This window comes from Melanerpes formicivorus, unplaced genomic scaffold (assembly GCF_026170545.1).
Source record: "Melanerpes formicivorus ecotype bairdi unplaced genomic scaffold, bMelFor1.0.p_v2 SCAF_37, whole genome shotgun sequence".
Classification (NCBI taxonomy): domain Eukaryota; kingdom Metazoa; phylum Chordata; class Aves; order Piciformes; family Picidae; genus Melanerpes; species Melanerpes formicivorus.
The window spans coordinates 4,575,470-4,592,005 of record NW_027142389.1 but is presented as its reverse complement, the minus strand read 5'-3'; the positions used below and the strand labels follow the sequence as shown (position 1 = coordinate 4,592,005).

General features: G+C 44.9%; 1 protein-coding gene across 4 annotated transcripts in view; it reads left to right on the top strand.

Annotated features, from left to right (window-relative positions):
* Nucleotides 1-16,536, top strand: part of HDX (highly divergent homeobox) — a 39,600-nt gene that overhangs the window by 11,446 nt on the left and 11,618 nt on the right. For all 4 annotated transcript variants that reach the window (XM_068157659.1, XM_068157657.1, XM_068157656.1 and 1 more), the window contains 2 exons: nt 4,264-4,317; nt 13,098-13,244. In XM_068157659.1, the coding sequence (XP_068013760.1) occupies nt 4,264-4,317; nt 13,098-13,244 (201 nt within the window). The remainder of the gene's footprint in view (nt 1-4,263; nt 4,318-13,097; nt 13,245-16,536) is intronic.

Sequence of the window (16,536 nt, the reverse complement as noted above, 5' to 3'; positions counted from 1 at the left end):
CCTGTGTAGCTGAGCCCATGGCTGCCCTGGTAGCAGTATATTGAGGATCAGTGTGGGTTTCATCAATGGAATAGCTAAATTTTGGCCACAAGAGTTTCATACCTTAACTGTTGAGGCATGCTCAAGTCTGTGCTGTCCTGACGTGGCTTGCCAGTGCACGTCTCAGTGATGCCCTTGGTTGTTCCTGGCACAGGGATCATTTGTGAGCTGTACAGTTGCTTGCCCCTGTTAATGTTATCTGGGATTAGCTCTTCCAGCAGCACTGCTTGTACCCCCTGTATAGTTAACAGTCTCTTGGGTCTATTCTCTATTAAGGATTAGGAGCTCCTGCAAGGTTGTTCAGATGGTGGGAGACACTATGTGAGCAAAAGCTCTTCCTCACAGTGTCTAATTCAAATATCAGTTTTACATTCAATCCCATTATTTCCTCATCCTGTGACAGAGTCCCTTCAGTAATCCTGAGAGGGGAGAATTAAATGCAGGTAATTGAAGAACAGAAAAATGTTCAGAATGAGCTGCACCACAGCCACAGCTAGGTTCTTCTATTTTGGGTTATAAATAGGTGAGAGAATTGTGCAGGAAACATCCAAATTGATTTTTCCTCATGGATTTTTATGCCATCTGGTATGACATAGTCTAGAAACACTGAGGTAGAAGTCTGAAGGCTGGCAGGATGTGATAGCACACTTTTGCCTCTTAGTACCTCTAATTTATCCTGAAGGTGAACCATGTAAATAAACACCAACCCACCTTTCCTTCTGCATTGCTCACCACTGTGGGGAACAGCACTGTGTGAAGCACCTTTGCCCTTTTTGACTTTATTTTCTGACTTGTTCCTATTCCCTGAGGATTTGAAAGCAGGCTTTTGAGGCCAAGTGTGTGCCACTTTTCACTAGAGTGACTGCTTTTCTTGGGAAACCTGAGGCTTGAGGACCATACACACTTGTGGTGGGATGAAATTCCTCCCCTACCCCCCTGTACACAAGGGACAACAGGCAGAAGCAGGGAAGTTAACACAACAGCAGTGCAGCCAAGATCAAGCAGAAGCAAGTTAGTCTCTCCCAGAGCAAAGAAGCAAGAGAAGAGAGAGATTGTTTTGGTACAACTAGTTCCTTATTCTCTGCCAATGGGTTGTTTAGAACTAGCTTCATTTTCACTTTTACACCCCATAGCAATTTATTTACATTTTACCACTTTCTGTTCAAGATCTGTGAAAAACTTTTAAAGACCTAGCCTGAAACTGCCACAACACTCTGGAGGAGATTCTGTGCAGTAGAGGGGACATCTGCAGTTCTTATTTATGGCCTTTTCTAAGATGAGCACTTTAGACAAGCTGCTCTTCCCCTTTCTCCTTTCTCTTGGAGAGCCTGTCAGTATTTTCTCAGTTGAGTTCTAAAATTCATTAAGTGCTGTTTGCTTTGGACACCCCAGTTTCATAGGAGAAGCAAAGCTGTAAATGGGCTCATCTGTTTAATGAAGGGCTAGGAAAGCTGCAAGAGTTCATATGGTAGTGGAAATGGTTCTGAAGTTTCATAAAGTGAAATACATTATTGATATTTGGGTATCTCACTCTTGAACAAGCATCAGGAGGATGTATTTTTAACTGCTTTTTGAGGTTTGAAATGAAATCTGAAATAACTTTGATTTGGGATTTTTGAAGGCATGGACAGAGTCTTTAGCTAGCTAGAGGGCAGTTTATGTAGGTGACATTTTAGCTGTCCCTGTGGTGTGTGATATGGATCAGAACAAGGACATCTCTGTACCTCTTTTGTTTTACTAACATGCCTGGTTTTCTTATGAATGAGGAATTCATCTGTGCCCTCTTTGACTTCCATGCCAGTCTCTCAGGTGCCCTGTTCTTTGGATTTGAGTGAGCTCCCATTTCCTGTGGTATCCCCTTCCACAGTTTCAAACCCTGGAAAAACTGGATGGGTTGCTGTTGATTCACACATTGCTTGCAGCAGCCGTGCTGAGACGGCACTCCAGTGTTGGGTAATTTCTAACAGGGTGAAAGCTGCAGGGTCAGGACATTGTAGTATCATGGCTCAGGGGAAGCTGCAGAGGAAGTGTCCTACAGCCTGGCCACACACTTTAGTATCTTGAAGAAACAAGGGTGCTGATTTCTCCAGATCACCACCTTCCTTACTAAGAGTTTTCAGCACTTCCCAGAACAATGCAGAAGTAAGTTCTGTAGCTGAAGAGGTGTTAGTAGAGGACACTGACACTTCCAACACTCATTTACCACATTGACAAGGAAATGTCACCTGCTGCTTTCAAAGTCTTGTGCAACAAAGAGTGTACCCTGCTGGGCTGATAATGTGGTTTGGTTTAATCATCAGTTGTGCACTAGTTTAACCCCCCTCCTCCAACCCTCCCCTTGAAAATTTAGTCCATGGGCTGGCTATTTCATGTAGACACTCCCCTTACAGCTGAGGAGCATTTATACAGCAAGCTTCCAGAGACACAGATTTTGTGACAGGTGCTGTCTGAATCCTTTTGGACTCTCACAGGGCAACACTTGCATCTAGTCAGTCTCTGTTGATTTTATTGCCTGTATGTAGTCAGTCTCTGGTAATTTTATTGCCTGTGCTTAGCTAATTTATCCATCAGCACAGGAATTAAAACCCTTAAACTCAGGGAAATCTTCCTAAATTTAAAAATAGATTAAACCTGAGCTACATGATTATTGGAGTAGTTAAACATCCAAGCAGATGCTTCTTCAAAGTCAGGACTGTGTGATTTGTGTTGTGATGAAGTAATTACTGTCGTACATTGGTGGGGTATCTAATTAGCAATTAGTTATAGCTTCCTTACTGGGTCAATTAATCAAATTCATGTTAGTGTAACTTAAGAGTAAATTGAATCAAGTGATCAATTTTAATGCCTGAGCAGTTTGAGTAAACAAATTGTTCAACCTACTTCTCTTAGTCTGGCTTTGAGCATATTAAACCAGGGAGGCTATTCCTGCTGCTCCTCGAGGCTGAGTCGGGACTTAGGGAGAGTTTCCTCCCCACAACCCCAAGGTTACAGAAAGTCTGTTGAAAGTCTGTGTGTTTTTAATGACTATGTTGTACCCACTGAAGCACAGTTAACTAATTTAGCCCTGCCTTCTTCAAGGGAAGATCTAAGCCTTGCAGCCAGTGTGTCAGAATAGGATCTGGATAACAGCTATCACATGTATTTATTTAAGATTCACTTCAAGGATGCTGCTGTATATAAATGAGCTGTGAGTTTGCTTTGTTTGAGGAAATGAAACTCCTTTTTAAACTTATTAATGTTTTGGATGTCTCAAAGTGGTTTATTTACTTCCCTAGAGATTTTTTGAAGGCAAGAGCAGGTCTTTTCTTGCTAACTCTGAGCAGCACAGTGTTTTGTTAGGGCGACAAATAGTCTTCTGTGAAGAGCCTTGAACGAGGTGTTTCCTGACACTCACCCCTGCAACAGAAGCAGAATTAACCCTTCCTTGTCACAGGAGTTCCTCCATTTCATTTCTGGGATGGAACATGTGCAGCTGCATGAGCAGGGAGAACCTGTGGGGCTCAGAGAAGGACAGCAGCTGTGAGCATGCTCGAGTATGGCTTCAAGTAATGCAGGGACACAGCAACCAGCACCTGGCTGGGCCTTGGCTCTTGGTTTGTGCCAGTGCCCTGACTTTGGGACAGTAAATCTACAGGTGAATTGAGAAGAGATTTTGTAGGGATCTCAGGTGGTGTAAGCACTTTAATTAAGGTGCAGCACTGGCACAAGTGGTGCAGTACCTTTGAACTTTCCCTAGCATCTACCAGACATTGCTGTTTCTGGGACACAGCATCTTTCTGGACAAGCATTTTAGCTTGGCATTTCTGCAGCTCATGGTAGCTGTCTCACTTGGACTAGGACTGGAGTTACAGCTGTGGGTGCAGGATACCTGCCCATCTCACTCAAAAACTAAACCCAAACCAAAAAGCCCCAACCTTTGTGCCTCTGTGACAGAGCCAGGTTAGAACACTCCCATGTGTGTTGTCTTTGAAGTAGTTATACTGAGAGAAAGTTGACTTTGTTTGGCATCATACCTGTCAGAACTTGGCTGTTGGGCTCTCAAGTAACTGTTAATGTTCTACCAAAGCATTTTCACTTAGAAAAGCACTTCCCCCCCCGTATCCTCACATTATATTTGTGAATTGAATGCACAGTATTGAAGTCTTGTGAAAGCTGCTCAGTATTAGCTGTCATGGCATCCTAAGCTGCTGTTGTTTTGTTCTGTCTTCTCCTTTTCCTCCACAGATTTCAGGAAACCTTACTGTGCCTTGGATTACAGGTTGTTCCAGAAAAAGAGCAGTAAGTATCTTTTCATTCAAGTGTCTAATACACCAACTGAAGGAATGAAGTGTAACAAATGCTTTTGTGTAAATGTCACTTCTATTCACCTTGTGTGGGTTATTTTTTTCCCCTCTATACTTTGGCTAATGCAAACATTTTCTGCAGGTATAGTTTCAGTTAATAAAATTGGTGCAGCTCTGTAAAAGCAGGTCAAGGGTGAAATCCTGTGTCAAGTAAAATGATGCCCAGGTATATGAATTGTGCTGTTAGCTGAAATGCAACACATGAACTCAGAAGGACTGAGAGGTTAGAGCTCAGAATGTGGGGTTTATGTTGAAAGTGAAATGGTTGTTAGGTGAGGCAACTGAATGCTTACCAGAGTAATTCCTTCTTCAGCTGTTCCACACATGCACAGATTTAGGCCATGCTATCTGTAGTAGCTATAGCAAGTCTAATTTTATCCACATGAAAGTAATTTCTCATTAAGCAGAATCAGCCATGTTGGTGTCCTGAATTCACAGGTTGCTCCAAACCACAACACAAGCAGCTTTTGTCAGGAGGATCCCTCTCTGCAGCTCTTGTTTGCTTACTGTTCAGTGTGTATGATCAAGGGTGGTCTGCCAGCCTCTTTTTGAGGAGCTGGTCAATTCTGCTTGCTTACCATGCAGACATGCCCTGAACCTGCAGGCTGTGTGGTACAACCAAGCTTTCAAGAGGCTGTTGCATTTTAGGCCAGGTCTATCAGAAGCAATAACTTAGGGAGATGGTCATCCTCATGAGCAAGCCTAGCCCATCAGCCCCCACAAACCACTGAGCTGTCAGTATCATGCATGTTGCTGTGGCAGTGATGTCAGGTAGTGGAAGAAGCTCCTCTTGCCTTCTCCCTGCTGTGCTCAGGGATTTTCCCTTTGTATTATTTTCAGTTCAGTTTGGTTGTCAAAAGGTGAGATTTGGCAGTGTGTAGGTAGGAGTCTTAAGGATTGCCATGTCCATTGTGTTTGCTCCCAGACTGTCTCAGCTGTAGCATCCTTCCAGTTTCTGCAGACTTTGGTAGTATCCCTTATTCCTGTTTACAGAGAGAGCACTTCACAAGAGCATCTTCCAGAGGAACCATATTGTTTGACACAAATGCTCTTGCTGCTTATTCTATTTTTTCCCCCAATTTTCTCTCCTAAGTCCTAGTTCTCTTGAGCTTGTCTTTAATGTAACCCTTTTCTGAAAGGCACCTTTCCTCTGTCACTTAAATGACCTTCTTCAGACATCTGGTGAGTGTCCTAGAGTACAGTTTCACTGGGCTGATTTTATAGCACATCACTGTTCCCCCCACCCCGCCACTTCCTGCTGGTGCACTGCCACCCCATCCCTAGCAGTGGTGCCAGTACCTAATTCCAAGGTAACCCAGGTCAAGTGTCTGACCTGTCAGATGCATCCTTCTGTTGAGTTGTTCTTTAGTGGGCAGCAGGAGCCTGTGGTTGGGAGCAGTGAAGGGAGCTGATAGGATGCTGTCCCCTCCTTCCCAGCACCGGGTAGGTTGTTGAGACCTGGTGGTCATTCCAGATAGCTGACACAAGTTGGAGAAGGGATTTCTGCAATAAATGTGAAGCCTTCAAGGATATGAAAGTGCCTGCTTATTAAGGATGGTTATTAGAGAACTCTTTTTCCTTTCCCTTTTTTAATCACTAAACTCCACCCTGTTGGTTAATAGAGTGCAGTTGGACAACATCTGTTTCCAGATTTGTGGATGCATTTTCTTCAGTTTGAATGCTTAATTAGCCTTTTTCAGGAGACTGAAACTGCTCTTACACACACAGGTGTAAGACAACAGAGGGAAAAGGATCCTACTTCCGAGGAAACTTCCGTTTCAGATACAAATTTCCTTTGAAGAAGGAGCATGAGGGAACAGAAATAGCATGGATGGAGTTGTAGGAGTGCGATTATGGCAATTACTGCCATTCACACAGCAAAAAGGCTGATCTGTCTTTGGTTTCAAATGGAGAAGATCAGCTCTTAGATGCTCTGAATTTGTAATCTTTTGCCTTGATGTTTTGTTTTCCTTGCCCTGTCCTTCAACTGCAGCAAGAAAGAAATAGAAACTGTGTGGTTCTGCAGAAAGTCTTTCTAGTCTGCTCAGCTCTGCTGTGAAGTGATGTCATCCTGTCTGTTAATGAATGTTAGTCCAGAAATACCACCCTCAGCTATTCATGAGAATGTCTTTGGAAATCACAGGGTTCTGTGTCCTGTCATGGTGCATGGGCAGTGCAGTGACCTTAGGAAAGTACTGATTTTGGGGGTTTTCAGAGAGGTGCAAGAATAACAGGGATTCAAAAATTGCAGTGAAAACCATGGCTGAAGAGAATTACAAAGAGGAAATTATCCTGGTGCTGTTTTTCCTTTGAGGCTGAATATTCACTCTTTAACAAACTAGTTCAAAATCTCAAGAGGAGAGGTGAGCTGCCAGTCTGTGTGGGTAGGAAGGTAGGTTGGGAATCACAGAGTGAGATAACTGAAGTGTGTAGTAGAGTGTAGTTTTTTGGCTAGACTATTCTATTGCACTGGTCTCACTTTTATTTTTCCCCTCCTTCCTAGCTGTGTTTTGTTTAGAAACACATATTAGGAGAACATATGCAATCTTGGCTGAGTGTTGAAGCAGCTACAGCTCTTTTCAAGCTGTGTACTATGAAATATTTATTAGTTCTGCTTCCATCAGATCAAACTTCAAGCTTACCCAGCCAGTGGGGAAAGATGCAAAAAGTCTCTCTTCCAGAAATCTAACAGTTTGTGCACTCACAGTGTGTTTGCAGTAATAGTTTAAGTGTGTCTTCAGCTGGCCTTTGGCTTGCAGTCCATTTCCAAACACCTTTTTGCCTTTAGGCTGTGCAGCTTGCTGCTGTATCTTCAAAGCAAATGACTGGGAGAGAGCTGCTACTGCTGGTAGGTGGTAGTAGCAGCTCTCTCCTAGTCATTTGCTTTGCATGTGGTCTTCAGGTACATTTCTTCTTAGAAGATTGAAGTTATTTTGTGCTGGGTATTTATCTCCTCATATGATGAGAGGGGAACTGTAAAGACTTCTGGGAAGGCAGTGTCCATGTGCCAGCTCTTTGGTAGTTACAGCCACCAGCTACCTTCCGTTCCCCTCTGGGAGAATCGTGCATGGCCTGGGAGTCTTTGGGCCTTTGCTGAGTGGAAGTGCATGCAGTGTGCCTGTCTGCAGGCAGCACAGTTCTGCCAAGAGGCTTCCTTTCCACTGCACTGAGTGTGAGCATCAGTGTGGGGCCAGAGCAGCAGGACTGGTCCTGTATCAGGGGGCTGGGTGTCACTGAGAAAGGGAGCAGCTTTGTGACAGTTGTGAAACTTGAAATTAAAACCTGCTGACAGCTCCATGATAGAGTTTCTGAGCAGTAGTGCCCAAAATCTGTGGTGTAAGGTTTGTGTGCTAGAACTAACCATTACCTTGAAGCACTTCATTACAGAACATCAGAACTCAACTCTGGATTTGATTTCACTGCAATTGAAGTGTATGTATTTTTGACACAAAATGCTCAGCTGCAGCATAAAGCAAATAATGATTACATTTATACTAAAGCCTTACTTCTTTCATCTTTTGAACACCTCATTTATTAGCAACCTGAAGGTGGTGTCTGGCTTTTTTTCTGCATGTGGCCTGAAACGTTTTCGGCTCACGCATACAAACTGAGCTAAAAAAGCAGGCTGTAATAAAAGGCAAGATAAGGACACTCCACTGCAGTGCAATTATTCATACCAATTATAGGCACCAGATTTGCACCACAAATATTGCCTGCACAGTGGGTATTGGGAGGGGCTGGGCAGAGTGCCAGGAATTCTCTAATAAACTGGGTCATCTCTTACAAGAATGTTGTTATTACACTCGAGGGGTCAGGGGATAAGCAGGATTTAACCCTGCGCTCGGCAGAGCTGCTGATGCAATTTGCTCCCGAGGACTGCTTTTCAGTTTCAGTTGATGGGTTATTTTCTGCTGGGGGAAGCTGCTCTCTGCTCTTCAAAGTGTGGGCAGCAGGGCTGCTAAAGCACTCAGCAAACAGTTAACAGTGTTGAGGATAAAGCCCAGCCTTGAATCAGCAAGCAGGGGATGTGAAGAGGGGAAATGAGAATAGTATCATTATGGTTGTTAGAAGGAAGTTAAAATAAGGACTGAATTACTGGCTTGTCTTCACATGGGGAAAGTGTTGTCTTAAATATGAAGGGGTTTTTTTATCTTCTGGTATTTTTTCCTATGCTAACTGATGCTTAGCCATGAATGTTGTGACATTTATAGGGCTGTGGGTTCTTCGTTCTTCAGTTCCTCTGATGATACTAAGCATGATACTAAATTGGAGTTACATGTTCAGGGGAGGAAATCTGCCCTTCATTTCCTCCCAGAAGTCATTGGCTTTTGTAAAAGCATTATGTAATTTTGGAGCAGCTCATAATGGAGCAGTCACACTTGGGTATAATCTTCATCAAGGGGATGATCCTGTCACTGAACATGGTTTATGATTTCCCCAAGAAATCCATGAATAGTCATATGGCACAGCCAGTTACCCACAGGCAACTAGTCTGGATAGAGATTTTGGGCAAGCTGAAGTGTCATTTGCATCAGTGAGCATAAGGCTTGAGTCTGATCCTGTTAGGATGGTGCAGCAATTGAGAGCAAAGTAAGTAAACCACTTTCTTCCTCAGCACTCTCTGAGATACCATAGAGCAGCTCACACTGTGTGCAGGAGGCAGGCAGGTGGCTCCTGTGGGTCACTAAATACAGTGACCTGCTGCCCTGTTAGCAACTTCTTTGTGAGCTGGAGACCTTAAATGTTGAGAGTCTTTCTTCTGGGGCACTGGTAGAACTTCAAGTCCAGAAAGCTGATAGAGCCTCTCTTCCATTGCTGCAGAGACCTACCAGCTGTGTTACAGTCATCACCCACTGCCAGAATGTGAGCATCCAGCTTCTCAGAGGCTCAGTCCTACCTGCTTAGCTGTTTTCAGTAGGCTACTCAGTGCTGGTCTTGGTGGGGGAAAAAAAAGGTAGAAAAATGAGACAGAGGCTCCAAAGCAGACAAGGTGAAGTGGGATGAGAAGTACTTATTGGAGAACACCCTGAGTTTGCCAGGATGGGTTGAACCAGGCATCTCACTAGGGCTGCTCCTCTCAGCCCTGAGGGAGCTGCGACTTTTCATACCATCTTCTACCTACCTGCACTCCATTTCCCCCTCAGCTCTGTTCCTGCTTTCTGAACTGTTTCATGTGCTGTGTCTTGTGGGGTTGTTGTGTTTGTTGGTTTGGGTTTTTTGTTATTTTTTTCCTCTCATATCAGTTGACTGAAAAAACTTGTTCTTCATTTCCCTCTCTGACCTGTGCTCCTTATCAGAGTGCTGCATGTGCTCTGCACAGGCTCTTCAGGAATGAGTGAAAGGATGAAGTACCTGATGTGGCAGTACCTGCAACATCAAATTGTCATCTGGAGCACTAGGGATTATTGTTGGTAGGGAGCTAAAATAAAATCTTTGGGATTTTGTTTGTTTGTTTGTGGTGTGTTCCCCCCCACCTCCTTTCTACAGCAAGTGGCTGCAAAAGACTTCTTTGGGAATTTAGCTACAGCAGAGTTCTGTAACTTTAAACATCTGGTGTCCTCATCTAAAGAAGTACACAGAGCTGTTGGAGCAAGTCCAGAGGAGGCCACAAAGATGATCCAAGAGCTGGATCACCTCTGCAATGAGGATAGGCTGAGGGAGCTGGGGTTGTTCAGCCTGGAGAAGAGAAGACACTGGGTGGACCTTAGAGCTGCCTTCCAATAGCTGAAGGGATCCTACAGGAATGCTGCAGAGAGACTTTTCATAAGGGTGTCTGGAGACAGGACAAGGGGGAGTGGTTTGATGTTGAGGCAAAGCAGGGTCAGACTGGATCTGAGGAAGAAGCTCTTCAGTATGAGGGTGGTGAGACTCTGACATAGGCTGCCCAGGCAGTGTTGCAGGCCGGGTTGGATGAGTCCTTGAGCAGCCAGTCTAGTTGAGAGATGTCCCTGCCCATGGTGGGGAGGTTGCAGTAGATGATCTCTTAGGTCCCTTCCAACCTAAGCCATTCTATGATAAATTTTCATCTAAATTGTTGCAGCTGTGCCTACAACCCTGCTCTTGCAGCAGAGCTCTACAGCAGTTGTGAGGTGACAGCCATTGAGCAGTGAATTAGCTAACGAGATTTTTGTTAAAACACTGGGAGTAGATAATCAGAATGAACAGGTACCCCCCTGAAATGGCAAGGAGCTGACACTGCTTCTTTGAGTGCAGGTTTGGAAAGACACTTCCCAGGGTTCAGAAAGTAAAAGCTGAGCAGCCTCTGCACCCTTCTGGCAGTACCATACTTCTGGTATCTCTCTCTAGTCAGTCATTGTGTGCTTTGTGTCTAACATGGGATCCTTTTCATACTGCAAATATAAAGCCTTTCTCTTGGCACATATTCTTGCCCTGTGTTCTTTCAGTAGAAGCAGCAGGGAAAATCTTGTGGCAAGCAGAAATCTGACCTTCCTCCAGCTTCAGCTCTGCTTTCCTTGGGGTTTGCTCTCATCTGACTGTTGCAATAAGCTAGGTGAGAAAAGACAGCACTAGCTGGGGTTGCTGCCTCACATCTGCAGTAGTATTAGGCAGATTTCCTTTAGCTGCTCTCCTTCCAGCCCTCTGCTGTGGCAGGGCAATTTCTGTGGCATGTTCCTGAGGCTTTTTTTAAGTTGTGCTTATTAAATATGCAGAAATTCTCTATTTTATTTTCCTGATAAGTGCAGATTGCAGTTAGCTGTGTGAGTGGTGGGGTGTTGTCAGCATGAACTCTCCAGAACAAACAGCTAATGTTACTTATTTATGTTTAAAAGACACTCAGTCTACTTTAGAAGGTGCAGCTGCCCTGAGCTTTCAGGACAGCAGGATGCACCAGAGTGACTTTTTCCTTTGTACAGTTTAAGTTGCTGTCAGGCTCCTTTCTGCATTCCATCTGAAAATGAGGGAAAACTTTTTTCCTCTGAGAGTGATGGGCACTGGAGCAGGCTGCCCAGAGAGGTCATAGAGTCTCCTTCTCTGGAGGGATTCCAAACCTATCTGTACATTGTGATCCTGGGCAAGCTGCTGTGGGTGACCCTGCTTTAGCAGGGGGCTTGGACTGGATGATCTCCATAGGTCCCTTCCACCCCCACCATGAGGGATTTCCTTTTCCTCAGTGCTTGGCTGGCCAACTCCCTGCCAGCAGAGCAGGAGCCCTTACCATCAGTTACAGAAACTGCAATCCATTTTGCCAGCAGCTCTGAGGGGGATTCTGCTGCAGTGATTCGGGAGAGAACTGTGCTGTTGCTCTTTGAAAATGGCTTGTGGGGAGGAGGAACTCAGGTCAGGCATAGAAGGAAAACTGGCATTTGCTAAGGGTGAGTGGGCATCAGGGATTTAGCTTTGCTCAGCAGGGTGCTCCTGAGGTGAAGTCTGCTTACTGCACTTCATTGCTCGTCCTGGAGCAGGCTTGAAGTGTGCCAACTGCATTACCTCTAGATCAAAACTGGCTGCAGCGTGCGGGCTGGCAGCGCATCTCGTGCTGGCACTGCTGCTGGCTGCTCGGTGTTCAAGTCTGGAGGAGGCCTGCTCCAGGCAGCCCACTGGCTTGCTGCACCTCCCTCCCTGACATGGATGGGCAGGAGGGAAAGAGCTGCTCTGATCCTGTGCTTGAATGTGTGAAATCATAGCCAAGAAGACACCTGAGTGCCTAGGAGCAGCGAGCGATGGGTTACGTTGGAGTGTAGCTGGTACTTTGTTTGTGCTGCACCACCTGGGATTAGCTGAAGGATCCTAGTGCTGCACAAATGCTTTTTACCCCCTTTTAAAGTTACTTCATTCTAACTTTTAACAGTTTTTGACCCAGCAAACCCAGATACTTGCTACTGAAGTCATGATTATGTCTTAAAAAAACCTTCAGCTGTAGAAATAATGACAAATTGGGGACAAGATGGCTGCAGCTCCCTCGTGCAGCCTTGGGTGGTGACTTTCTGTACTCCTAAGGGCAGGGGCACTGACAAACACAGGGTGCCATGGAGAAACTGTAGGTTTCAATTAAAATTCTGGGCTAGAAGGTGTGGATAAGGTTTCTAAACTCTAGCAAGTGGTAGTGTGTGCCCCCAGCAGGTCAGGAAGTGATGGATAGCTGGGATTTGATTTTCAGTGTTACTCCTTTTATCAGTAATTGACTATCACATATTTCAAGCAATGTACACAAAGAGTCAGGGAACTTGCAAATAAAGAGTGGAACCAATTTAAACTCTGAAGCTTACCAAATAAACATTAAAGTATTCCCTTTAGGAACTTGGAAGCCTTTGAATTATGCATGTATTGTAGTTTGCAGCAAGATAAAAGGATCCCTAGGTGGGGGAGGGTGAGAAACTTGAAAGGCCTTAAGGAATAATTTGCATGAATTGGGTGGAGAGAGTAAACAGCACAAGGGGGAAAAGAGTTATTTTTCAGTGAGGCCTTACAGAATGAGATAAAACAAATTAAAAGGAAAAAAGCTCAGGTGGGGTTGAAGCAAAGCTGAAGGGTTTGAAACTTGTGTCAGCACTGCCACTGCCCTGAGAGCAAATCCCAGGCAGCTCTTGTACTGCTTACACCCCACCCCAGATTCCTAAGGGAGTGTTAAGAGAGAAGCCAAGCCATGGAGACAGGGCAAGATGTGTGTCTTACTGTAAGCAAGGCTGTGGAGAGGAGAGGAAGAGCAGGAGCAGAGTGTTTCCCAATCTAACGGTGTCGGTTTTTATCCTACAGTTACAGGACCGCACGCAGTTTAGCGACCGAGACTTAGCTACCCTAAAGAAGTACTGGGACAATGGCATGACCAGCCTGGGCTCAGTCTGCAGAGAGAAAATTGAAGCTGTGGCAGCAGAATTGAATGTTGACTGTGAAATAGTGCGGGTAAGAAACCTCCAGTCTTCCCTTTGCCTGTCGCAGGAGCACAAACTAGGCCAGATGAAAGCCTTTAAAAATTTCATGAGGAAGCTTGAAATAGATTTCATGTATTCCATAATGAATGACCATGTTGGGAAGTGCTCTCTCGCTCCTTCTGCACTCTAGATATAGGAAAAAGCCCTCAGGTAAGAGTCTGTATTGATCAGCAGCAGAAGGAGCACTACAAGCTGTTTGACATTCCTTTTAGGTTGGAGGAAGATTTGAAGGGGAAGTGTTACTTTTTTCTTTTAGGGGAATCCTAGAAGCCTGCAAAGTGCTATTTATAGTGTTACTAAGATGCAAAACAACCCTTTCTAAAGGTGCAGGGAAAATAGTTCTCTTTAAGGCTTATAGGGGAAAAAAATCATTGTAAGCATATGAAAGAAATGGCTCCAGAACAGGAAACAAAGGCTGAGAGGTGATAGAGGACAGGATTCTGGGTCACTTGACTTTGATAGTCTGTACAGGTGGTGTTGAGGAAGCATTGCTTTAGATAGCACAGGTCTGGTGTAGATAACCTGATTCCTGACAACCACTCCAATCATCCCTTCCTGAAGCTGGGAAGCTTGGTACTGCATCAGTGGTTGCCACTGTTCCCAGTTAGCAGACATTACATCATCACTCTGTCTCATTCACTCAGGGTGTTTCTCAGCCCAACTGTCTTTGCAGTCAGGTCAAAAACATGATTAGAGTCCTCCTCTCCCCCACCACAGGCATGACAATTGTGACTAGTCCTTTCAGCTTTCATCCTCTTGTTCTCTCAAAATGCTGACATTTCTCCAAGAGCAGAGCTGGGAGCCCTTACTTGAAACTCTTCTTGTTTGGAGACCTCTCTAGGGCTGACATAGCAAACTGGTGGCAGAGCTGCTTTCAGTACTGGATGCTGTTCTGGTTATTTACATCTTGCTTTCTTGAGCACATGTGAATTATGAAAAAAGAGGTTAAACTTTTGGAGGCAGAAGATGCTTCCTCTCTTCTCTGTAGAGAGCAAAGCTGCTTTGTATTTTCCATGCTCTTCGGTTTGCTTTCTGAAGGGTGAAGCTGTGTCCACTGACAGGATCTGAGTGGACTCCTGCATGTGGAATAACCTTATTCACAAGATAGTTAGACTTCCATCCATGTCTCCCTGCCTTCCCTTAGCAACATCCTTATTTTCACACATGGGGGGACTATTATGAAGCTCTACACACATCTTTCAGTAGCATCTGCTTGAAATGCTTTTGTCCTGAGGGCAGATGCACCAGGAGGTTCTGGCATCACCTGTATTAGAACACACAAATGAACAACATATTTCTTCATAGGAACTGGTGCTGTTACCTGTTACTCTGGTTCCTATATGTGGCAGACTTTAGAATTGTAGCTAGAATTAGGTGGAGGTTGGTCTTGCACTGTACTGTGCTTTTTGTTTGTGAGGGCTGAGTTAATGCTGCAGGACATGTGTGATCCTGTTGTCCTTTCTCTAAGGACACATTGTGTGTCCCAGCTGTAGGACAGGTATTTTCCATCATGAGCTCTGGAGGATCTGTCCTAAATTTGGTTTAGGATCTATACAGGCACCTTGTGTTGTGCCTCTCTCCTTACCTTCCAGCATGCATTTTCTTCAGTAGGGAACAGTGTTTGCTGGAGGTCAGTGTGCAGCAGGGTCTCCTAAGGAGCCAGGACGTGGCAGTGATGCTTCTGGAATAGCTCCTCGCTTGCAGTACTTGTGCTTGTTGCCTTTGTATTTCACTGGGCCCTTAAATCTAAGTAGAGTGCAGCTAGTAACTGTGTCTCCATTGGTGGTGTGAAAAAATACAGGTAGCATATGTAAGAGAGTCCTAAGTACATATATGAACCCAAGCAAAGCTATGTCAAACACCACAACAAATAGAGTGTAGCAAGAATATACATTTATAGAAATAGATGTGAGCATGTGTAGCTGACCTTGAATATCTCAGCCACCTCCCTGGGACAACCTGTTGCAGTGTTCCAGCACCACCATGGTGCAGAACTTGTTCCTAACATCCAATCTAATCTCTGATTTCAAACCATTGCTCTTCATCCTATCCCTGCAGGCCTTTGCAAGCAGTCCCTCTGCAGCCTTCTCGTAGCCCCCTTCAGGTACTGGCAGGCTGCTATTAGGTCTCCCTGGAGCCTTCTCTTCTCCAGGTGAACAACCCCAGCTGCCTCAGCCTGTCCTTGTAGCACAAATGTTCCAGCCCCCTGATCATTTTCATGGCTCTCCTCTCGCCCTGCTCTATCAGGTCCATGTCCTGTGCTGAGTGCTCCAGGGCTGGATACAGCACTCCAGAGCAGAGTGCTGTATCCTCTCTCTATCTGCTGGCCACACTTCTTTTCATGTAGCCTAGGATGGGATTGGCCTTCTGGGCTGCAGGTGCACATTGTTGGCTCATGTCCAGCTTCTCACCCACCAGAACTCCTGAGGAATAGTAATTAAAAATATGACTACAAGGTAAAGGTTTTGTACATAAGATGTCAAAAGCATCTCCTGAGCACCCACCACAGGCCAAGGACACCTCCTTCTCTTTCCCAGCAGCTCATGAGATAGAAGCTGGATTATTGAAGGCAGTGCTTCTGAGTGCAGTGGCTGCAGAAAGGCCACTCATGCTTCTGAGCTGACTGATGCCCCTTCTTGCTAGGGGCTCTAGGCCTGATCTGGATGCAGTTTATGATCAAGAGAGACATTGGGAAAAAAATCTCAGACTCTTCCATCTTTATTTTTTCAGTGAAGTGGGAATTCTGAGGGTTTCAACCTGCAACCTTTCCTGCACATTGACATCCTAACCTCAATCTCTGGAAAGCTGTAATCATGCTTTTTAAGTGGCTCCCTGCCAGCCCATTTACTTATAAAGTGCCTGAGGGCAGACATATGCTGGCTGCTTCTGCCCTTTCTTCCCTGCCTCTTGCTGGCCATCTCTTCGGCAGAAGCTGGGGAGGTTGCTGTGCTGAGTTCCTTGCTGGCTGCTCTAAGCCTGATCACATGCCCTTGGCAGGTGTTGTCTGAAGTTTTTAAGGAGGTAATATTTTAGGAATATAATTAGGACTATTAAGATGGTTTCCTGCATGGAAATGCTGGTCTGCTCTTGCACTCATCACTGCACTGCTCCAGAGTGTTCCCTGTTAAATGTAGCACACAGGATATGGAACCTTATTTCCATGATAATTTGAGACACTATAAAAATATGTTCATCTCCTGTGACATATTCAGTGGCTAGGATGAGATTTCTCTGCTTTGAAGGCTATGTGAAAAGACAAGATC